The sequence below is a fragment of the Pan paniscus genome, chromosome 17 (genome assembly GCF_029289425.2).
Source record: "Pan paniscus chromosome 17, NHGRI_mPanPan1-v2.0_pri, whole genome shotgun sequence".
Taxonomy (NCBI): domain Eukaryota; kingdom Metazoa; phylum Chordata; class Mammalia; order Primates; family Hominidae; genus Pan; species Pan paniscus.
This window is the reverse complement of record NC_073266.2, coordinates 63,955,079-63,979,500: the sequence shown is the minus strand read 5'-3', so window position 1 is coordinate 63,979,500 and position 24,422 is coordinate 63,955,079. Positions and strand designations below refer to the sequence as shown.

Below are 24,422 nucleotides of genomic sequence, written 5' to 3'. Positions count from 1 at the left end.
GATTATGCACACACCTGCACACATTGCAGAGGGTTTCAGTGCACCCCCCTCTCTTGCACACAAAACACCCACCACAGATGTGGGCATCCAGCAAACCTATCTTCTCTTCTGCCTCTCAAGGTCACCTTCACTCTTCCTCTCCTCCTTCCACCTTCCTGGACATGAGAGTGAGAAGATCTCCTGGCAGGGACAAGTTAGGGAAACAATTGTGCAGACCAAACACCAGACTACTAAGTGACATTCTCCATCATCCCCACTCCTGGTTGCTTTGGGTCTCACCATTGGCCTCTGGCTGGCTGCCCTGGTTCTTGGTCGGATGGGGCTGATGGCCATGTGGGGAGGGGTAGGTCTTACCCCACTGAGTGTTCCCTGGCCCTTCCCAGACAGACACCTTCACCATCTATGCCATTGACCTGGGGGCCCTGACCAAGATTCGGATTCGCCACGACAACACAGGCAACAGAGCAGGCTGGTTCCTGGACAGAGTAGACATTACTGACATGAACAACGAGATCACGTGAGTGTGGGGGCGGTGGGCAGGGAGGGGTGTTGCTCTGAGGGAGGCCATGTCTGCCACAGAGGTAGTCCTGGAAGAAGACTGGGGGTGGGCCGGCTGTGACGGTGGAGGGTGAGGGTGGGCTGGGTGACACCTAAGGGTGAGTTGTACTGGCCGTGACATCCAAAAGTAAGGGTGGACTGGGGTGCACTGAGAATGAGGGTGGGCGGGTATGAGGGTAAGGGCGGGCTGGGGGTGATGTCTGAGGCTGAGGGTGAGCTGGGTTATGTCTGAGGGTGCAGGTGGGCTGGGTGTGACATTGGAGGGTGAGGGTGAACTGGCTGTGATGTCGGAGGGTGAGGGTGGACTGGCTGTGACGTCAAAAAGTAAGGGTGGACTGGGTGACATCTGAAAATGAGAGTGGGTGAGTATGAGGGTGAGGGTGGGCTGGTGGTGATGTCTGAGGCTGAGGGTGAGCTGGATGACATTGGAGGGTGAGGGTGGGCTGGCTGTGACACTGGAAGGTCAGAGTGGCTGTGACGTCAGAGGGTGAGGGTGGACTGGGTGACATCTGAGAATGAGGGTGGGTGTGTGTGAGGGTGAGGGTGGGCTGGCTGTGATGTCTGAGACTGAGGGTGGGCTGGGTGACGTTGGAGGATGAGAGTGGGCTGGCTGTGACACTGGAGGATGAGGGCGGGCTGGCTGTGACATGCGAGGGTGAGGGTGGACTGGGTGACATCTGAGAATGAGGGTGGGCAGGTATGAGGGTGAGGGTGGGCTGGTTGTGATGTCTGAGGCTGAGAGTGGGCTGCGTGACATCTGAGGGTGAGGGTGGGCTGGCTGTGTTGCCTGTCATGGCCACCAGAGCAGGTTTGCCCATGTTGCAGGCTGGATGGGCATTGCCTCTCTCCCTCTTCTCTCATTGGCAGCCCCCAGTGTCACCTGCCCTGTGAGATGACAGTCCGATAGATCCCCCAGACCAGCAACTCTTGAGGTCCATCTGTTTAGAGAGACAGGATTTCCAATCCCTGTCAGACCTTCCTTGGTCCAGTCTCCATGCCTAGGCATAGCTCACCCATAAGCCTCTCAACGTATAAAGCAACTTCTAGTACATTCTTTTAATATTCTATACCAGGGATCAGCAAACATTTTGTGTAAAGACCAGATAGTAAATATTTTAGATTTTGCAAGCATTTGGTCTCTGGAACAACAGCTTTGCTGGTGTAACACAAAAGCAGTCATAGATGATGCCTAAATGATTGGGCATGGCTGTGTCATTTTGACATGTGAAAATTATATGAATTCCAAATTTCAGTATTGGACACTGAAATTTGAAATTCATATAATTTTCACATGTCAAAAAATATTATCCTTCCTTAGATTTTTCCTCCAGCCATTTAAAAATGTGAATCCATGCATAGCTTATGGATGTCCGCAAGCAGGGTAGGCCCGATTGGGCCTGAAGGCCGTAGTTTGCTGACCCCTGGTGGAGGCTCACAGCTGCCACATGAGTTGGGTTGGGAAGAGAGTGTTATGTCTTCCGATAGGTCCACACCCCAGGGAGGTGAAGCCACAGCCCCATAATCAGTCAGTGCCACGGCTAGGACCAGAACTCCAGACTGTCTATGTTGAATTGAACGTGTTTTCATTAGGCCTCATTGCCCGTTGGGTGTAAGGGGCCCAAGGGCAAGAGAAAGGAGAGAAGTCCCCTTGTATGAGTGGAGTGGGACAGAGAAGAAAGCATGAGTGATCCTGAGTGGGCTTTGGGGCTGCTGAGGGCCTGCCAGTGCCTAGAATGTAGTGGGCACCCTATCAACAAATATTTGTTGAATTAAATCAACTTTCCAGCCCATAGCCTTGTTGGGCTCCCCTCTTTGCAGGGCAGGAGGTGACAGGGTTCTCCCATCTCCCACCCCACCCTCCCCTACCAGCCCGAGGGAACACTGAGCCACAGCTCACAGACAGCCCATTGTCATGGTTTTCTGTGAGGTCATTGTGAAACCACATAAAGGCCGTAGGACAGCCCCATGGCTGGGAACCAGGGTCCTGACCTGGAGTCTGACCTCTGCCAGAAACTCATCAGGTCACCCTGGACAAGTCATGCCATCTTTATGGGCTTTTGTTTCCTCTTCTGATAAATGGGTTTAATGTTGCCAGCCTAACTTCTTAAGATGTTCTGAAAATCCAAGGCATTTAAGCTTGGAAAGGAAAAAGTGCCACAGAACCGTGAGGCTGGGGACGAACTGTGAACATCCCCAGCTTCCCCTTGCAGCTCCATCAGGGTTAGTAATTCTCTGCCACTGATTTGGCATTTCTCGGCTAGCCCAACAATTTAAACATTATTATAGCTTTACAATCTATAGTAATGCCTGTCAGTACTTGTCCCCCTTCATTATTCTTTAAAAATATTAGCTATTCTTGCCTTTTTCAAATCAAGACATTAAGTGACTTGAAAAAAAATCCTCTTGGAATTTTGATTGTTATGCCATTAAGTGTATGTGTAGAGAATTGCATATTTAGAATAAGTGCTACCCTCCGGTACACTTTTCCATTTATCCAGCTGTTTATGTACCTCAGTAATGCTTTACAATTTCCTACACATAACTGCTACACATTCTTGTTAAGTTTATGCCCAGGTATATTATATTTTATTGCTCTTGTGAATAGAGTCTTCTCATTACTCTTCTTTTCCCCCCTCCCTTTCTCTTCTTTCTTCCTCCCTCCACTCTCCCCTTCCCTCATCTCCTCTTCCCTCCCCATCTCTTTCTGTTGGCATGGCTAGTTGACAGTCCTTTGCTTCCTTTGCTATTGAAGTAGCAGTCTGCCAGGGCTCTGTGATGAGCTGGCCTTAACAATCTTCAAGCCAAGAGCAACTCTATGCAAAGCCTACTGTGGGAGCTAGACAAAAAATTATAGAAGTTCAGAAGAAACCGAATCAGAATAGTGAATCTCCCCCTTCTTGGAGAGATACCACCTTTTCTGTCAATACCTAGGGCCTTCCCTAGGCTCTCCATGACCTTTATGAGCTCTGAAATAAGGCCTTTGCAGCCAAAAGGATTTGAGAACACTGACATCTCCCTCACTGTTGACATGTCCAGTCAACATCCTCCATGACTAGACCTCTTGGATGCCTCTCTGCCACTCATGCCCTGTCCCCAGTCCATTGGCAGAACCTGTTGGACCTTCCATCAGAAGAGCATGAGTCCGACCTCATCCCTTCTATCTTCACCATCCCCACCCCCTGATCGAAGCTTCCTGACCTGATCCCTGCTTGCCCAAGGCCCTCCTATTGCCTACAGCAGCCCAGTGACCAGGATCACACCACTCCTCTGCTCCAAATCCTGCAGAAGCTCCTGGTCACTCAGAGTCAAAGCCAAAGCATGTTTGGTGGCCTGCTCAGCCCGCAGGTCTGCTCTATGCCCCTCATCTCTCTATTCTGATTCCCCCTTGCTCACTCCTTGCTGTTCCCTGAACCCAACAGACATGGTCCCACCTCAAGGCCTTTGCATTTGCTGTCTACGCTCCCTAGCAGTCCTTCCCCCAGTGGCTCCCTGTCATGCTTTCTTCAGGCAGGCCTCTGCTCAAATGTCACCTTCTCAGTGAGGCCTAGCATACCCTCTTCCCCTCATTTCTCTTGTCTGTTTATTTTTCTCTATATCAGCTTATCATCTGACCTACAAAAAGCTTGTGTATTTAGGTGCTGCTCATCTCCCCACAATAGAATGTAAGTTCCATGTCGTTAATGACCTCATCTGTTTCATTTACTGCTGTGTCCACCCCAGCACGTAGAAGAATGTCTGGCACACTACAGGCATACCATAAATACTTATTAAATACACTAATGAGTAAAAATGATGGTTAATATGCTGATTTATTCATTAATTTGACAAACACATGCTGTGCTAAGTGCTGGGGGTTAAATAGCTGCTCAGATATGACTCTGTTTTTGAAGAAAGGAACCCTGATGGTCTAGGAGGCTGATGATTTAGGTTTAAGTACTTTCTCTTCCACTGTTATGTGGCCTTGGGAAAGGCACTTTACTCCTGTGAGCCTCAGGCCTTCCATCTGTACAACGGGCATAATAAACCTCACCCAGGAAATCATCATGAGGACTAGATGAGAAAATGTGTTTAGGCGCCCAGCACCCTGCCTGATCCCAGTGCAACACAGCAGTAGTTCTTTCCCCTTGGCAATGAGAGTCCAATTAGTTAACATGGAAAAGTGGCTTGACAGCTGGGAAAGGCTGCAGGAATGCGTGGGATTATTCTTAAGGAGCTAACACTGTTACCAAGTGAAGGAGATAAAACACAGGTGACTACAAGGCACAGTGACAGTGGTGGTTGTCTCAGGTTTGACCTCAGAGGAGGGAGTCGTGGGTGGGGACATCTTTGGGGCCAGATGGCATCTGAGATGGGCCTTCATGAGCAGCAGCCTTGTTTGGTGCTTGGGAAAAAGAACATTAGAAATGGTTGAAAAAATGTGATGCAGGTGGCACAGAATTGGGCAATTGAGGGGCACACACAGAAAGGAATGAGTAATTCTATTTGGTGCATAAGGGACATGAAGGGGTGGGAAACAGGAAAAACGGAAAGGGAGGCTGGAGAGGAGCAGATGAGGGCATCCAAAGCCATGCTGAGGAGCTTGAAAACACACCCAGGCTTTTGGTTGGCCACATTTTACAGAGAGGAAAAGACAGAAGCAAGAGAATGCCAGCTGGGGTCAGGCACTGGTGGGAGATGCTGGCCTGAACCAAAAGGATTGGGAGAAGATATAAAGCCGTGGAGGCCTTGGCTCCCTGCGAAGTCACCCCAAGGGAGAGCTCTGTGTGGTCCAGGGGCTGTGCTGTCCAGTTGGTAGATGGCAGTCCGGGTCTCAGCAGAACCACTCCTAGCCCTCCTGGCCTCAGAGGCTGTTTGGAGGGCAGAGAAGCCTAAGATGGTGGAAACACAAGGAGGAAGGGGTTGGAGGTGCAGGTTTATTGATCTGCAATTCAATTGCCAAAAAGAAAATGCTCTTGTTTCTAAATGGAAGATATTTGAGGTCCTTTATAGGAGTCCCAGGCTGGCAAAAAGTGATTAAGATTGCATGAGAAAGCCTGTTTAATGCTAGTTTGCAGCTGTGGGCTGTGAATGTTTTGTTTTGTTTTGTTTTTTTACTGCCTCAAGTGAGTTGGATTTAAAAAAAAATTGTGTAAGAAAACACATGACATACAATTTATTACCTTAACCATTTTTAAGTGTACAGTTCAATAGTGTTAAGTATATTCACATTGTTGTGTATCAGATCTCCAGATTTTTTTCATCTTGCATGACTGAAACTATACCCATTAAGCAATTACTTCCCTTTTCCACCGCCTCTCAGCCCCTGGTAACCACCATTCCACTTTTTGTCTCTATGACTTTGAGTACTCTAGGGACCTCATAGAAATGGAATCCTACAGAATTTGTCTTTTTGTGTCTAGCTTGTTTCACTTAGTGTGATGTCCTCAAGCTTCATCCGTGTTGTAGTACATGACAGGACGTCCTTCCTTTTTAAGGCTGAATAATATTTCATTGTATGTACGTACCACCTTTTTAGATGGATTTTAATGGGGTGTCCCGGGATCTGAGGTCTCCCTTGGGTCAACCTGGGCTCTGCACACAGCCTCACATCCCTTTGGTAAAGGACTACTCTTTTTACAAGATTGTGATATCTTTTTACAAGATCGTGATATCAGAAAATTTTATGTTTGAACTCCTCCTGCCTTCTCTAGCTTGAGAGGCCCTGCTCCTTGGCCACTCTGAAAAAAAATGACAGTTTACAAAGGCACTAGATTGATTTTTTTTATTAATAGTGATGTCATATTTAGAATAAGAAGAGGCTAGTTTTTCCTTCCCTCCTTTGTGCTGCTCAGACAATTCCTAGAGTCTAAGGGTTGGCACCATCTTAGGCAAAAGAATGCTAGAATAAAGAACGTGCATCTTCAAGGAAAGAGTGGTGGCTAATTAAGGAACTTAGGAGTTGGCCGGGTGTGGTGGCTCATGCCTATAATCCCAGCACTTCGGGAGGCCAGAGTGGGTGGATCACAAGGTCAGGAGATCGAGACCATCCTGGCTAACACGGTGAAACCCCGTCTCTACTAAAAAATACAAAAAATTAGCCAGACGTGGTGGTGAGTGCCTGTAGACCCAGCTGCTCGGGAGGCTGAGGCAGGAGAATGGCGTCAACCCAGGAGGTGGAGCTTGCAGTGAGCCAAGATTGCGCCACTGCACTCCAGTCTGGGAGACAGAGCGAGACTCTGTCTCAAAAAAAAGAAAAGAAAAGAAAAGAAAAGAAATTTAGGAGTTATCTCAGGAATTTTGAAGAAGGGGATGAGAAAGGTTTACCCCCAGAGGAGACAATGGCTTTCAATTCTATTGATATTATGAGTGCCTTGTATGCCAAGGGATGTGGATACAACAATGAGTAAGCAGACTCTGCATTCATGGGGTCATAGTTTTCCCAGCAGGAGGAACAGACAAATATACTCCCTGAGCAACCTCTTCCATCCTTATCACTTCAATTACCATTTATTTGAGGATAATGCTCAAGTTGTATCAGTCAGAATAGGCTAGGTTCTGCTAAGTAACAAACAGGCCTAAAATGCCAGTGGCCTAATACAACAAACATTTATTTCTCACTTATATGTCTGATGTAGGGTATCAGGGGACTTTGCTCAGCATGTTCACTCAGGGACCCTGGTTGATGGAAGCTTTTCCTCAACATATGCTTCTGTGATCGTCCTTATAGTGGAAAACTGATTTGACAGATCACACGCTGACTCTTAAAAATCCCTTACAGCCCAGGGATTCCATGTATATTAACAAATAACCTAAAAATTCAGTGTTCTTCAGCATCCAAAGCTATGAGCCTCTAATGTTTGGGTTTCAGAATACATGACAGAAATGGTGGGATATTTGGGAGTACGTTGTCTTTAATTAGGGTATCTTTGTTAAGTCACTTAATCATTGGCTCTGCTACTTTGTCACCCTGTCCACATTTATTGGCTTGTTGATTAAATGAGATTGTGCTACTTTCCTTTTTCTTTCAATACTCTAACTAGCTGCATTTTTAAGATCTGCAATAAAGTCTAATGCACTCAATTTCAAAGACAAAGAGGCAAATGCCAAAAAAAGCTGGGAATATGTTTAGTGTCCTGGGTTTCATCCACATTTGATGTGATATTTTATGTTTTCTCTACCTCTGTTCCCAGCCCTGAAACAAAGATTTATGTTTTAATTGATGGCCTGGGGGGTCCTATAAGATCCTTAATAATTAAAGACAGATAGCATTCTTGAATGTTGTTTCATGTGGCAAATATGTTGGGTGGGATTTCCAGAAAGGGTTGAACAAAAAGTTATTAAATTTTTTTCCCTTAAATTTTATCTAATAAAAAGTTGTCCTCTGGAATCTCCCATTCCTCCAGGGATCCTAGAGGTCCCAGAATGTTGAGACAGAAAAGACCTTCCAGGTCATCTCACCCAGCCTTCTGGGTGGTACAGTTTAACCCCTAGGATCTCACAGCTTGTTAGGGGCAGAGGAGGGAAACAAATTCAGAATTCCTGAGTTCCAGATCCATGCTTTTGTCATTACACCACTCTGCCAGGATTTACTCATACTTGATGTTGTCCAGACTTTAGCTTATAAACAAAATGGAAAATTCTGTATGAAATTATTTATATTGTACAACACTCAATTTTGCAATCTCCTCATTCCATTTTTTACTTTCAAGTGGAGTTTATACTTTTAACAGTTTCGAGCTTTTGGTTCAATGCTCAGTTTCAACCTCCTGCTTACAGAAGCCCTTACTCTTTCCTTCCATCATCCTTGTTTAGGAGTGTGGTGAGCTTATCTGCCTCAGAACACCTGCATTCCTCTCATCTCCTTTATTCACTAAAAAACCCCTGCCTGGTCCCCTCCCTGGTATCCAGAAGCCTGGTTGACCAGGATGTATTCCTGGAGGAGGAAGAGGCAGGGGTCAGTAGGCCTGGTGTCCTAAATCTTCATGTGTGCTTGTTGGCACTGTGGGGATAGAAGCTGAACGCCCAGCTCTCAGGCCATACCTGACTCCTGCTTTGGTTCTGTCGGTACAAGGAGCAGGTTCTGAGAGGAGACGTGCTGCTCTCTGCAGTAGTGAGCATGCTGAGGGGCTTTAAAGTCGTGATGCAAGTATCTCAGGGACAATGGAGATTTTGCTCCAGGAAATCCAGACTCTGTGTGCATTTTCTCTTTGTATGCATGGGAGGGCTTGTACCTTTTCTGTCTCTTTGACTTTTTTTCTCTCCCTCCCTGGCTCTTTCTTTGTGTGTGTCTCGTTCTGTCCTTGTCCTCTGCCAACTTCCTACACACTCTGTCTCCACCTCTGCTCTGACCCCAGCTCTTTCTTTATTTCTGTCTCTCTTCCTTAATTGGCCATAATTTATAACTATAGCCTATTATTCATAAGTTATTTGATTGGATAAAATGTTAACTTTCCTATTCATACATTTAAAGGCTAAGAAGCAGAACAGTGTGCATTTTTGTCTTAAACACTAATTTAATGGTAAATTAGTTCATATTGCCCCAGGTCGAGCTCCTTTAAATCCATGCCATCAGTGTAACATTGCCCCCCTCAGCACCCCATCTGAGCCCATTGACTGAGATCTCGCTCTCTGGTTCTGCTCCTCTAACATTTTGATACTTGGAGGCAATGAAGACTCTAGCAAAATGTGGGACTCAGACAGGGATGGGACCTTTGGCCTGCACTGCCCCTACCTCTCCAGACTTTGAGCAGTCCCTGAGTGGCCCTTGTGCATCAGGGCAGGGGTGGGGAAGGGGCATAAAGAGGGTGGAATGGCCCCAACTTAGAGACAGGCTGAATTCTGAGACCCTTTGTGTTATTCTGGGAGCTTAGCACCCAGAGAGGATATTCCCAGACCGCAGCATCCAGAGATCCCAGGCATGGGCCAAGGAGAATGAAAGGGAAGGGAAATTACAAGAGCGACAATAGCAGTAGCAATGCTTACTGAGAGCCTACATTGAGCCAGGCATTTTTATAAGCATTTTATAAAGTTAACACATGTAATCCTCACAACACCCTATGAAATAGGCAATATTATGCTTATTTTATGGTACACTGAGGCACAGAGTAGGGTTGCCAGTTAAGTTTGAATTTCAGATAAGCAATGAATAATGTTTTTGTATAAGCATGACTCAAATATTAGATAGGACACACTTAAAACGTTATGCATTGTTTATCTAAAATCCAAATTTAATAGGGATTTTATAACTCTATTGGCTAAATCTGGCAACCCTAGCACAGAGAGATAAGGACACTTACTCAAGATTGCACAAGTATTAGTGGTAGAGCCAAAATTTAAACCTGGACAGTCTGACCCAGGGGAGAGTCCTTAATTACCCCACTGTGCCTCCCATCCCTGGCCCTACCTTCACTCTGTCCAGGCACCTCCCTTGTGCTGGGTGTTACCTCCATGCTTAGAGGTCTGACTTGGACCTCCCTTTCCTAGATGGCCCCAGCAGTCTTCTATGCCAGCTCCTCAGCCATACTCTCTGTACCTTCTGAAAGCATACATAATTGGCTCATTCCATTAAAATCCATTAGTTCAACACTTATGTATTGTGCACCTACTATGTACAACCCTCTCTACTAAAGTAGCCCTGGCTAGCAGATTCATTCTGGAAAGGGTTGGAACGGTCCCCGTATGTCCCTCTCCTTCTAGATACTTCCATCCAATATGACCCTGATTGAGGCTCTGTGTGCTCCAGGCAGGTCACATAACAATTTTCAATGGAGTGTCTAGAGACAATGTCCCCAAGTTTGTTCTCTACCCCAGGCAAATGACTAATGGAGTGATTCCCAGGCTGGGTAGAATAGCAGGGCAATGCTGTCAGGGGCAGACAGGGGAGAGTTTGGGACCCCATAGAGGGCCTCTCATTCTCAGCCCATGACTGCTCCTGGACGAGACCTTTCTAAGAGGATATTCCAATCTTTCCCTATCCACCCCCACAGGTACTACTTTCCATGCCAACGTTGGCTGGCAGTGGAGGAAGATGATGGCCAGCTGTCCAGGGAGCTGTTGCCAGTGGATGAGTCCTATGTGCTGCCACAGAGCGAGGAGGGTGGGGGAGGTGGTGACAACAACCCCCTCGACAACCTGGCCCTGGAGCAGAAAGGTTTTCTAAACTAGAGCTGATTTCTTTCTCCAGCACCCCTCCCCTCTGCCTCTCCCTAACCCTAAGTCTCCATCTTCCTTCCCTCCCCTGTGGGCTCTGGGAACTTCCTCCCTTGACAGTCTATTGTATTGCCCTCTCATTCCTCTGTGGCAAGACTGGGGAGGTAAAGGGGGCATAGTCTCACATATCTAGTGTAAGGCAGTATAAAGCACACAGCTTAGGACTGAGTTATTGTCAGAAATGAAATGGAATGGATTGGAATCAAATGGAATGAATTGGAATGGAGTGGAATGAACTGAATTGGGATGATTGGAATGGAATAGATTGGAATGAAATGGGATGGATTGGAATGGAATGGAATGGAGTAGAGTGGAATGGAATGGAGTGGAGTGGAATGGAATGGAATGGAATGGAATGTGATGGGTTGGAATGGAATGGAATGTATTGAAATGGAATGGAATGCATTGAAGTAGAATGGAGTGGAGTGGAGTAGAATGGAGTGGAGTGGATTGGAATGGAATGGAATGGGATGGGTTGGAATGGAATGTATTGGAATGAAATGTATTGGAATGGAACGGAATGGAGTGGAGTGGAGTGGAGTAGAATGGAATGGAGTACAGTGGAGTAGAATGGAATGAGTGTAGCCACTTCTGATTCAGTCTTGTGCCCTCCCCTATAGGCACTCAATGCATTTTTGTCAAGGGAAAGAATGAACAGTAACTTTCAAGAGTTCTATGATGCTCCCCTGAAATACGCATCCCTAAAACTCCTCCCAGCCAGGAGGAGTCAGAATGGGGCTCCTGGCTGCTGAGCCTCTGACCCTCGAAGTATCCCCTAACCATCCTATCAACTCTATTGATTGAAGGCTTCCTGTATAAGCCAGAGGCAGAGGACTCACATCTCTACCCTCTGGAAGTTTCCAGACTAATGGTGACTGCAGAGTAACGTATGCTGAAAAAAAAATGATTCCTAGAAATGGCCAAGAGGAACATAGAAACATACTTATTACTAATCACTGGGCTCACAGATATAGGATTGAAGGGGCAAGAGAAAAATTGGAGTGATGGGGTAGAGGGAGTGAATCAAGGAAGCCCTTCTAGAGGAGGTGGCTGTCCTCTTTCCTCCTTTCATGAAAGGAACAGTCTACAATTCATTGCTCTATACTATTCTCTTGGCAGATAAATCTACCACATTCTCAGTGACCATAAAGACTGGGGTTAAGAAGAATGCGGGCACAGATGCTAATGTCTTCATCACACTCTTTGGCACACAAGATGACACTGGTAAGAAAGCAGTGCAGGGCCAAGATTCACCCACATTCTTCCCCAGGGAGACCAGAAGACTCAGCAGAAATTTCCAAGGGGAATCCTAATTATGCTTTTGTCTCTCAATAGGATGCAAGCAATTAGCCCCATCGAGAAAGGCAGTTCCTTTTTTTCTAAAAATTTTCTTCTTCTCTGAGCCAGCTTTCTTTTTCTGTTCTAATGGTGAAGGTAGCCCTGACTCCACCCAATAACAATCTGGGACAAGATGGCTTTGCCCAACTTTCAATGAAATTCAGCCATGATACTCTCAGTATGAGGCACTCCAGGCATTGTAGAGTTGTTCAGGAGCCTTTGCCCAGGTACTCAGAGAAGGTGGTGTTTAGTGTTGGGTCCAGCCATCTGCTCACGCCACTGTCCAGCCATTCTGTTGAGTTTAGAGAGGAGTCAGTCAGTCCCTCAAGTAGTCATCATATATTTGCTCAAAATCCTGCAGGTCCAGAGCCTAGTGCCAAGCATTATTGAAGAATAAATGGACCTAACCCTTGACCATGGGGTGCTCATATCTACTACAACAATGTGCTGGTAGAGAGCATGGAGACTCTGAAGCTTGTCTGATTGGTTCAAACCTCCGCTCCACCATTTATTAGCTGTGTGACATTGGGCAAGTTGCTTAACCCCTCTGTGCCTTAGTTTCCTCTATTTATAAAATGAGGATAAAATTAGTATGTGCCTTATAGAGTTGTAGGTCTAATGAAGTTGAACATGTACAACATTTGGGACAAAGTGGCACTCAATAAACATTAATTAACATCAATTATTTAATAGGTTGGATAAAGCAGATAATATATAATGATATAATTAGGTCATAACCTACAAATGCATGTGATTGCAATCATTCCTGAACCATGATCAAAGAAATTAATCGGCTTTGGCAACTGCTTTTATTATCTGAGGCCTTTCTATGTGTTAGACAAATTCTTGAGCATCCAACAGTCATCAACTCATTAAATCCTCACAACAGCCCTACGAGGAAGGGACTAAGACCTGTCCTTTTTTGACATTTGGAAAACCAAGTCTCAGAAACATTACATAATTTTCCCAAGGCCACCCAGTGGTAAGTGGCAGAGCTAGGCACTGGACCAAGGTCTGTCTGTCTCTCTGTATACTTAAACCAGTTTGTAGTGAGTCTAGGAATAGCAGAAGACTTTCTACATGAGGTGGGCCCAGAGCTGGGACTTATTGGGGTACAGGGACTTAAAGGCAATGCAGTGCATCCTGAGGCAGGAAGACATAGCGATGACTCTGAGATCACCTCAGTTTCAGACTGACACTGCAGGCAGTCTCAGGACTGATTATATATGTGAAATAGTTGGGGGTTGGGGCATTCAAATTCATCCCTCCTCTGTCATCCAGAGAAGATGCTCCAGAGATTCTCACATGTCCCATCCCTGAAGGAAATCCCATGTTTCCCCAGGGAACATAGAGAGTGTGGCTTTGTCACTGGCTGACTCTCCATGTAGAGAGTTGTGAGGGTATGGAGGTGGTGCAGCATTGACTTAGAGCTCCACCACTGTCTCCCGGATGATTTTGAGTAAGGTATCTCTTTCAACATAAACTGGAAATAAAAATGCACACCCTAAAGGGTTATTGTAAAACTCAATGAAAGAACCCACACCAAAAAAGTGCCCACTGTGAGTTGAACAGTGAGAACACATGGACACAGGGAGAGGAATATCACACACCGAGGCCTGTCAGGGGGTGGGGGGTTAGGGTAGGGATAGCCTTAGGAGAAATAACTAATGTAGATGATGGGTTGATGGGTGCAGCAAGCCACCATGGCACATGTATACATATGTAAAAAAACTTCATGTTCTGCACGTGTACCCCAGAACTTAAAGTGTAATAAAAAAATTTTTTTTAAAAGATAAAAAGAAAATATGGTGTATATATACACCATGGAATACTACTCAGCCATAAAAAGGAATGAAATAATGTCTTATACAACAATTTAGATGGAGCTGGAGCCCATTATTCTAAGTGAAGTAACTCAGGAATGGAGAAACCAAATACTAAATGTTCTCACTTATAAGAGAGAGCTAAGCTATGAGGATGAAAAAAAAAATGATATACTGGACTGTGGGGACTCATTGCGGGAAGGTTGGGAAGGGGATGAGGGATAAAAGACAACATTGGGTACAGAGTACACAGCTCAGGTGATGGTGCACCAAAATCTCAGAATTCACTACTAACTCACCCATGTAACCAAAAACCACCTGTACCCCAAAAGCTATTGAAATAAAAAATTTTAAAAAATGCCCACTGTGCAAAGGTGGCCAATGGATGATAATTGCACAGTCTAAATTTGGTGGAAGTTTAGAAATTTGGTCATTTTGAAAAGGGATTAAAGGTTTGGGTCTGACTAGGCTTGAAAGGCCTCAGGTCCAGCCAGTCATGCTGGGGTCATCTGATCCACAGGAATGACCCTCCTGAAGTCCTCCAAGACAAACAGCGATAAGTTTGAGAGGGACAGCATTGAAATCTTCACGGTGGAGACGCTGGATCTGGGAGACCTGTGGAAAGTCCGGCTTGGCCATGACAACACAGGTGTGGCTTCCCTCCCCTCTGTTCCTTGCTAAGACTTTAAGGACCATGGACAGGTCCTTGTGGGCATCTGGGAAAGATTCTGGAAATTTGAATGCCATCTGTCTTCTGTAATGACACAGCTTCCTTAATCCCTTTAGCCCAGTAGAGCCCAGAGAGTCCTCAGCTGCACACAGAGTTTCTGGCCTAATTAGTCTAGAGCTGTACCTGGACACTGGTGATTTTTAAAGCCTTTATCAACCCCAGTGTTGGTAATTTTAATGCACAGCCAGATATGAAAATCTCCGACCTAACTCAGTAGTTCTTTGAGTGTGCAACAGGATCACCTGGGGGGTTATTAACTCACAGATTTCTTGGCTCCACCCCCAGAGCCTTTGATTCAATTGCTTCATTCCTATCATTGGGTAAGATTATAAAGCTTTTGTAAACACAGGCTGGCATCCCTGAGTTCTGTTTGAAGCCCCTTCTTCAAGGAAGGACAGCATCCTTGCTTCCTCTCAGTGCCCTCCCACCTCAGCCTCCCCCTACTCTCCTGTCATCTCCTATTGATGCTCTTTTACTCTTACTAATTTCACTGACAGCAGCCTGGAGTGTGATCCAGCTTCAACATCTGGGTGCACATTTTAATGGGAGTCACTTTAGCAATGCTGCAAGCAAAAGGGATGTCATGTTAATGGTATCAGCCAACCACCTAAGGAAGGATGTCAGGAGTCCCTGAAGTTACCCACAGGAAATCATCTCTGCTCAGGTCCTTGATGGGTTTTGTGTCTCCTCTCTCTCTAGGCAAGGCCCCAGGCTGGTTTGTAGACTGGGTAGAGGTGGATGCCCCATCTCTTGGGAAGTGCGTGACGTTTCCCTGTGGCCGCTGGCTGGCCAAAAATGAAGACGACGGATCCATCATCAGAGACCTCTTCCATGCAGAGCTTCAGACGAGGCTGTACACACCATGTAGGAACCACACACGGCAAGGCCAGCCCTTCTCTGGGGCCCCATCACCAGCTACCCCAACTCAGCCCCAGTTCCTCCTTCAGGATTGACTGTGGGCCAGGCCCACCTTGAAGATTTTGGTCTTTCATCCCTGTCCTGAATTTTCTGACTCTGTGGGGGCTGTGGGCAGAGTTCTGGACCCAGGAAATGAAAATATGAAATTTATTCTAAACTCTACTCCAAGCTAGCTGGTGACAACATGTAGAGAACCTAACCTCTCGAGGGTTCAGATTCCTCATCTGCAGCATAGAGATAATAATGCAGGATGATAGCAATATCCAAAAGGAAGAAAGATAAAGGTCTAACTGAGGAATCATTATCAACCCTGTCACCAATCCTTACTCCAGTCATTAACATGCCAAGTAAGTCAGCAGTATAAGATTTTCTCAGGTGGTATACATGACTGCCAGCCCCACAATGGCTTGAAAGGGCCCTCACTTATGGGTTGAAGGGAAACACAGCCTGGACCCTGCTAGACCCAGAATTCAAAAAAAAAGGTGAATGTAATTCCCTTTTCTAGCTAAGGGGAAGAAGGGAAGGGAGTAATTTAGTGAAGTTTTGACACTTCCTTTCCACTGTCATCATCAGAAAGAATGTATTAAATGTTTATAGACATGTAAGTATGTAGTACTATGTACTGGGAATCAAACTGAAATTAACTAAACTCTGAAAGTCTGTCTGAATTTGGTAAAATCTGAATAAATTCCAGAGCATATAATTTTTTCTAACTAAATAATAAACTGCACCACAAGATTTCCCCCAAACAACTCATACTTAATAGCATGTATCAGTGATGAACAAATTTTTGCCTAAAGCAATAAACTGAAATGAACAGATCATCAAAATATCTTCTGATCCAAAGTCTAAAATGAAGTGACATTTCTCTGGCTGGGCATGCCCAAAGCCAGCCCTGGATCCAGCCTCTATTCCCAGGAGTCACCTGCAGGCGAGGACAGACTCTGGCCTGAAAGATGTGCATGGGGTTGGCAGCAGCACTGGGTGGAACCCTTGAGGACAAACGTATCCATTTCTCCCTACATGCCCTAGGACATGCCATACCAAAAAAAAAAAAAAAAAAAAAAGATAAAGAGTTTGTATGGTTTGACTTTGAATATGTTCAGTTCCAGCCTGATATTAAAACTAACCTAAAGGGTGAGCTGTTCCTGCCCAGAAACTTCCAGGGGTTCTCCTACTGCTGGCCAGTCTCAGGAAAGCTCAGATTCTGTTGCCAGCTTTTCTGTTCAAGGCTTTCCAAGTCTTGGGTCAGGGAGAAACCCCAGAGGCTCAGAGGAAGGGACTGTATGCTACAGAGATGACACCTCTGTTATTGGTTGAGCACCCAGCAGGGTCGAGGCTGTTTCCCTTCACCCTATAGGTGAGGGCCTTTTCAAGCCATTGTGGGGCTAGTGGTCACCTCCGTGGGCTGTCTCTTTCTGTTGCCTGTGGCTAAGCAGCAGTACTTATCTCTAGTTCACAGCAACAAGACTCCTAGAGGCTGGCAATACAGGCTTTAAGGTCAGGCAAGCCTGGGTTTGAGTTCAAGTTCTACCATGTGTCTTTGGGCAAGTTACTTCACCTCTCTGAGCCTTGGTTTTCTCATTTGTAAAATGGAGTGTAATAATACCTACTCCCTCAAGTCATTGTGAGAGTTAAAGGATATAAGGACCATAGCATGCTCAGTACAGAGTCTGACATGTAGGAAGTCTTAATAAGTGATAACTATTACTACTATTACTACTGCAAGTATCACTACTACAGCCCTACAGCAAAGTAGCTATGATGATAAATGAAAGCAACGTCTTCATCTGGAGAAGGTTAGGGCCACAAGAGAGAAGGAAGCTTGTATTGTGACTCCTTTCAAGGGCCAAGACTACAGGATAGAGTAGACATCCACTTGAACTGTTTCCCTGGGTTTTCAATATTCTTCTTTTTTTTCTTAAATTTTTTTTTAGTTACTGTGACCCAGAGCAATTGTACACATTTATATGCATATGCAAAAAATAAAAATGTCACAAAAATTGTACCCTCATTATGTGTGATATACACTGATATTTTTCTATTAGATTTTTTCAATTCCACATATTTTTAAAAATACTGTTGACAACCCACTAAACTCATTTCACAACCTGCTAATGAACTAACCTATAGTTACTATAGCAATACATTGTTTCAGGTGGTCTCAAACTTTAGTATAAAGTATGAGTTAAATATTCAGATCCCTAGACCCATCCTGCAGAGAAACTAAGGCAGGGTTTGCAAATCTGCATTTTTTTTTTTAAGAGAGAGTCTCACTCTGTTACCCAGGCTGGAGTGCAGTGGCGTGATCTCAGCTTACTGCAACCTCCACCTCCCAGGTTCAAGCAATTATCCTGCCTCAGCCTCCCAAGTAGCTGGGGCTACAGGTACCCACCGCCACGTCCAGCTAACTTTTATATTTTTAGTAGAAACGGGGTTTTGCCATGTTGGCCGGGCTGGTCTCGAACTCCTGACCTCTAGTGATTAGCCCACCTCGGCCTCCCAAAGTTCTGGGATTACAGGCATGAGCCACCACACCTGGCCTGCAAATCTGTATTTTTAACAAGCATCCCCAAAAGTTTCTGAAGCAAAGGTCTTCCACCCATGCATAGAGACATACTGGTCTCTGTTCACACCAGTGGCTGCCCACCAGGAAGCTGCTTGCTAACAGCACTGATTTGTCAACCCTCTTTCTAGGGGAGATAGTCCCTGGTGGGACCAAGTAAACCCTGGTGCAGCCCTCGCCTCCTGCTATCCCCTCCCCTATAAAAGACCTGTGTAATGTGACGGAACCTGAATGAGGGGCTGGGTGTGAGGTGGATGGGTTGGGGCAGGCAGGCCATCTGGGAGCAAGTGAGAGACTGGGAGCAGGGGATAGGGAGAAGAGTGAAAGAATGCTCACTACCGTAGACTGGCCGATCCAGTCAGCAAGTTGCCCCCTGAAATCTAGTGCTCTTGTCTGTGGAGTCTCTTCAGCCAAGCACCATGTCGAGGGCACTTTACAGACAATGGACACTGAGGCTCAGAATTAACTTGCCCAGATTACACCAATGGTCAAGACAGAGCTGGGATTCCAGCCTGGGCTTGTCAAATTCTGAAGCCTGTGCTTTCAACCAGTCTGCTACATGTGCTCTGGCATGTGAGAGGCTCACACACCCTGGTCTGAGGGGGTGAGGGTTTTCCATGGGGGCGGGGCAGGACAGGACCCCACCTGCAGTTGCTAGGCAACCTTGTGAAGGTCCAGGTCCCTGAGCAGCAGTTCCCCGGGCAGCAGTTCCCCAGTGCAAGGGTCTGGGCTGGTTGTGCTGGTGAAGAACTGGCTCTCACCATGTTTGTTTTCTGTTCTCTCATCCACTCTGGCTTTGCCCTCTGACCACCACCCTCAGTTGTTCCTTACGAGATCACCCTCTACACCAGTGATGTCTTTGCTGCTGGGACAGATGCCAACATCTTCATCATCATCTATGGCTGCGATGCCATGTGCACCCAGCAGAAGTATCTGTGTACCAACAAGAGGGAACAGAAGCAGTTCTTTGAGAGGAAGTCTGCCTCCCGCTTCATTGTAGAGGTACTTGGGCTCAGCAGGCTGTCCAGGGATGGAGTAGGTCAGACAGAGGGAGAGGAGAAGCCCTACCTTCAGGGCAGAACACATGCCCTTCATCCTGATGCACTGCTATTAGAGAGGAAGGTGAGTAGCTCATCCTACCTTCCTGGGCCTCAGTACATCCAAGCAACCAGGGGAATGGTGAAGCTCACCCTGCTCCTCCTGGACTGGTGTCAGGATCAAAGGCAATGATGAGAGACAGGACTTGGGAACACTAGAGGCATAAAGCCAACGGGCCTCTCTAGAGCTTCCAACAATAGACACTTATCCACAGGTGGAGCATAGCTCCCAGACTTGCTGGTTGTGGGGTTCTGCTGATACTGCTAGCCAGGGAGAGGTGGAAATCCCACCACCAGTGGTCATGGGCTAGGGTCTCCTGCTCAGCTCTCAAGCTATGGTCAAACAATTTAATAGAGAAGAGCATTCTGTATGTTCCATGGCTTCCCATCAGGTCTTGACAATGGGGGTGCTGTTGTTCAGTGTTTACTGTGCATGTAGGTCATAGCGCCTTGGAATCCATATACTTCAATTTAGTGCATGCACACTGTGCCTGCCCTGTGTGCTCAGGTGTGCACTAGGTTGGGTGGGAGACACAAGAGAAGGGGAGAGCTCAGATCCTGCCTGAGAGGGGCTTACGGTCAAGTTGGGGACCCCAGTCCTCCCAACAAAGGTAATGAGAGAGTCTGGTGATGGTCATTGTCATGGACCCTGTGGGTCAGAGGGCACTGTCATAGGCTAACCCACTTAATTATCATAAAAACTCTGTGCTATAATTGTCCCTGTGTAAATATGGGGAAACTGGGGCACGAGGTTTAGTTGCTTCCCTAAAACCACACAGCTAGGATGTAGTGGGAGCAGGATTGAAACCCAGGAGGACCGGCTCTGGAATATGCACTCTTAGTTAGCTACTGCAGTAGACAAGCAAATGGACTGAGCTTACTATCACTGTTTAGAGAAGGGAGAATGCTCCTTGGAAGAGGTGGCTTTGAGTTGGATCTGAAAGGGGGCATTAGCAGGGACAAGGAGGAAAGGCATTCCTAGCAGAGGGAACAGCATGGCCAACAGCTCAGAGGTGGAAATAAGCATGTGGCTTGAGGTTTGAGTAGAAGCCATGGGAGGAGTGTGATGTAACTTGGATAGATGGCAATAATGAAGCAAGACTTGGGAAGCACAGGAGACCCTGAAGGAGAAGAGCCAGGAGCCTCAGAAGGCTGGGCCCTCCAGGCAGTGGGATCTTTGGAGATGTGCCCCTTATTTTCTGATAGGAAACAAAGCCCAGGGCACCTTCCTTCTTCCTGGGCCAGTCTCTATCCCGGGGGACGCCTTGCTCTCTTCCCACCTTCTCTGGAGCAGTCAGCACTTGTGGGAAGGTCTGTCACCTTTGCTGAGTCTTTTAACGAGAAAATTTAAGGGTGATTCATTAATCCACACAAAGCTAACATCTCATCCACCCAAGATGTCATGGTGCGTGAGTCATCCAGGCCTGATGCCGTCAGCGGCTGAGGCTGTGATCACACCTCGGCATGACTTCCGGGGAGTTTTTATCAATGAAGTCCCCACTAATAGACAGCTATAATTTGCCAGTAATTTTGTTGCTATTTTTTTTTTCTTTTCAAATCTCTCTGGATTTGGAGGGAGTGTGAGAGCTGGGAAACAAATGAAAGGGCTTTGTCTCCTGGCCTCTGTCTCTCTGCCCACCTGTGTCCCTCTCTCTGCACTTCCCTTTTCTGATTGATTTTCAGGTAGGAGGTAAAACGCTGAATTGCGGAGTCGGTAACCCTGGATCTGATTCTGGCTCAGCCACTATCTCAGGAGGAAGCCGCTTCCTCTCTCTGTGGCCCCCTCCTAAGAAAAGGGGTTGACCAGGAAAAGAACAATAATAGCTAAGAGTTATTGAGAACATCCAAGGGCCAGCACAGTTCTAAGGACCTGATGTGTATCAACTCATTTAATCTTTATAACATTTCCAAGACCTAGGTAGTATGATCATTCCATTTTACAGATGAGGAAATAAAGCGCAGAAAGGTTAAGCAGACTTACTCAAGGTGTCTTAAAACAGCAGAGCTAGGATCTAGACTCAAGAAGTTCCATTCCAGAGCATTCTCTGCCTAATTCTTTCACCTTCCAGAATACCAGGGTCCCTTCTGATGTTGATGTCCTCTGAGTCTTTCTCTGAGGCCCACCAACCATGAGTAGCTGTCCCCTAAAGGCCACATTGCTCTCTGAGGCGTTAGAACTGAGATGACCACCAGGCGCGGTGGCTCACGCCTGTAATGCCAGCACTTTGGGAGGCCGAGGTGGGTGGATCACCTGAGGTCAGGAGTTCAAGACCAGCCTGGCCAACATGGTGAAACCCTGTCTCTACTAAAAATACAAAATTTAGCTGGGCATGGTGGCAGGCACCTGTAATCCCAGCTACTCCAGGGGCTGAGGCAGGAGAGAATTTCTTGAACCCAGGAGGTGGAGGTTGCCGTGAGCTGAGTTTGCGCCACTGCACTCCAGCCTGGGCGACAACAACAACAACAACAACAACAACAAAAACAGAGGCAGCCATCCTGTCCCATGCAACTGAGTGCTTAGAGGATTAAGGTCACAGAAGCCAGAGATTCTCCTCTGCATCCCATACCTGGAGGCTCCAGGTGGGAGAGAGAAGATGTTGCAGCTGCCCCATCCCCCGCCCAGTTCAGGGACTCACCTGGCACACATGTATCAGCTTTTTTTTCTTCAAGGGACTTTCATGCACACCATCGTGGTTAAGGCTCACCACCGCATTATGAGAAGGCCTGGCTGATTTTATCGTACCCATTTTTCAGCTAAGGAAACACTCTTTTGTCCTTGCAACCAATGCTTATTGAGTACCTAGGTCATGGGCACTGTTCTAGGTTTTCGGGATACAATGCAGAGCAAAATGGTGCCTGCCTTGTGGTTCTCAGTGGTGAAAGAGATGGTAGGTGTCACACAAATAAATGAAAACTTACAACTATGAGAAGTACTCCAAGGAGGGGCTCCACTATACAACAAGAGCCTGTCATGAAGAAAATTAACTTTCTCGGGGAGGTTAAGGGCTTTCCTGAGGAAGTGATCATTGAGTTGAGACCTGGATTACGAGGTTGAGCAGGTATGGGTTAGGTAAAGAAGAGGAAGGCAGAGAGGCAAGCAAAGCATGTGCAAAGGCCCCGTGGCAAGGAATGTGGAGTTCTAGGGACTGGCATTTCTATGTGGGAGCACAGAAAAGGAGTGGCTGGAAGGTGGGGGACTCTTAGGGGCCTGGGGCCTTGAATAAGTCCACTTGGCAAGACAGGAGCATGGCACAGCCAGAACTCATCTTCTGCTACCCAGTTCAGTTCTCACACAGGGGATGAGTTGCTACAACAGTGAGCAGTGGCAGATGGGGAGCTGGGCTCCATGCTGAAGAGGGGTCCCCCTCCCAGAGAAGGTGGATTAAACCAAGTTCTGGAGTCAAGGCTGACTTTAAGAGAGGGGACATGAGGCATAAGCATGGCATGTGTGTCAAGGACAATGGGAGCTGGCCTGGCTGGATAGTGGAGACATATCAGGAGGAAATGCAAAGGGACTCAGGGTGGATGCCCTGGGGAAGCAGGATGTTGCCGAGGCCATACTTTCCTGGATCTTTCAGCTAACATTCAGTGCCTTATCTCCTTTCCAAAGTTAGAAGATGTGGGAGAAATCATTGAAAAAATTCGGATTGGCCATAATAACACGGGCATGAATCCTGGGTGGCACTGCTCTCACGTGGACATCCGCAGGCTCCTCCCGGATAAAGACGTGAGTTGTTGACTGGTCTGTCCTGCTGTTTCTTTTGTCCCTTTCCAGAGCAGGTTCAAGGCAAATTCCCTGTAAGGACCTACTGGCTAGATCAGCCTTATTGAGATAAAAAATCTCATAATGAAAATTCACCCAGTTCACTCAGAGTGCAGAAACAAGCTCTGGTCCCAAGCAGAATTTTCTAGAACCTGGTTTCGTGGTTGAGGAGGAGGGTCTGGGCATGTTTCTCCTCCCCACCTCCAAGGCCATATTACTAGTGATTGACCAGAGTGCCCTTCCTGTAACTCAAGGTCAACTCACATAGAAAATCCACCCCAGACAACTTTAAAAACATTCTGAAGCCACAAAAGTATAAACCTAGGAGATAGATCTCAGCCATAGCTATGGATATGAATGAAGAGGGAGCAATTTTATTTTATTTTATTTTTTTGAGATGGAGTCTTGCTCCATCACCCAGGCTGGAGTGCAACAGCGCTCTGCCTTCTGGGTTCAAGCAATTCTCCCGCCTCAGCCTCCCAAGTAGCTAGGACTACAGGCGCACGCCACCACGCCTGACTAATTTTTATATTTTGTTAGTAGAGATGGGGTTTCACCATGTTGGCCAAGCTGGTCTTGAAATCCTGACATCAGGTAATCCACCCGCCTTGGCCTCTCAAAGTGCTGAGATTACAGGCATGAGCAACAATGCCCAGCCAGAGGGAGCAATTTTTAAATACAGAGCACCCCCCTCCTCTTACCCACTGAATCTGAGTCTCCAGGATGGAGTTCAGATACCTATTTTTAAGTGACCCTGGGAACTCCAGCCTTTCAGAGCCAAACTCTGATGTGGTTGTGCAAGTCTTTAAGACTGATCTACTGAAATTGGGGCAAGGGGCTCTCCTGTGGCTTTTACATTATTTATGGGGCCCCATGATCCTTGTCTTTGGTCTCCATGAGTATTGAGATGATGAATCCCTGAAGTTGGCAGCTTTCACATTAAGGGCTAATTTTCCTTTTTCTGCCTCACCCCAGGGTGCAGAGACCTTGACTTTCCCATGCGATCGGTGGCTTGCCACCTCTGAGGATGACAAAAAGACCATTCGAGAACTGGTTCCATATGACATCTTCACTGAGAAATACATGAAAGATGGGTCCTTACGGCAAGTCTACAAGGAAGTAGAAGAGCCTCTGGACAGTAAGTGTGGTGTGGCCACCCTCATCACCATGGGAAGGCTCCAGGACCCTGGTCCTCCTGAGCACATGCCCTGTGCCAGGCTAAGCCTCTTCACCCAGGAGTAGGGTCTGTTGTTACCTCCACTCTCTAGAGAGGGCCACTGAGGCTCACAGAGGTTGCATAATCTGCCTAAGTGCACACAGCTAATAGATGGCCGAGCTAGTCTTCAAAGTCTCAGCTGTCTCACTCCAAGGTTTGCGCTAAAATTCTTCCCTGGTCTGACATTGGGATAATACATCCAGATAACGGGAATCCTGTTCCTGG

General features: G+C 46.7%; 1 protein-coding gene across 6 annotated transcripts in view; it reads left to right on the top strand.

The window, feature by feature from the left end:
• The window catches only part of LOXHD1 (lipoxygenase homology PLAT domains 1), a 181,154-nt gene that overhangs the window by 99,759 nt on the left and 56,973 nt on the right, over window positions 1–24,422 (top strand). For 5 of the 6 annotated variants that reach the window (XM_008955622.4, XM_055102498.2, XM_063597263.1 and 2 more), the window contains 8 exons: window positions 384–517; window positions 10,524–10,687; window positions 11,866–11,970; window positions 14,428–14,556; window positions 15,337–15,501; window positions 18,942–19,123; window positions 22,829–22,945; window positions 23,957–24,119. In XM_008955622.4, coding sequence (XP_008953870.3) covers window positions 384–517; window positions 10,524–10,687; window positions 11,866–11,970; window positions 14,428–14,556; window positions 15,337–15,501; window positions 18,942–19,123; window positions 22,829–22,945; window positions 23,957–24,119 — 1,159 coding nt within the window. Of the gene's footprint in view, window positions 1–383; window positions 518–10,523; window positions 10,688–11,865; window positions 11,971–14,427; window positions 14,557–15,336; window positions 15,502–18,941; window positions 19,244–22,828; window positions 22,946–23,956; window positions 24,120–24,422 lie in introns of all 6 variants that reach the window. The other variant, XM_055102495.2, reaches the window with a different exon arrangement.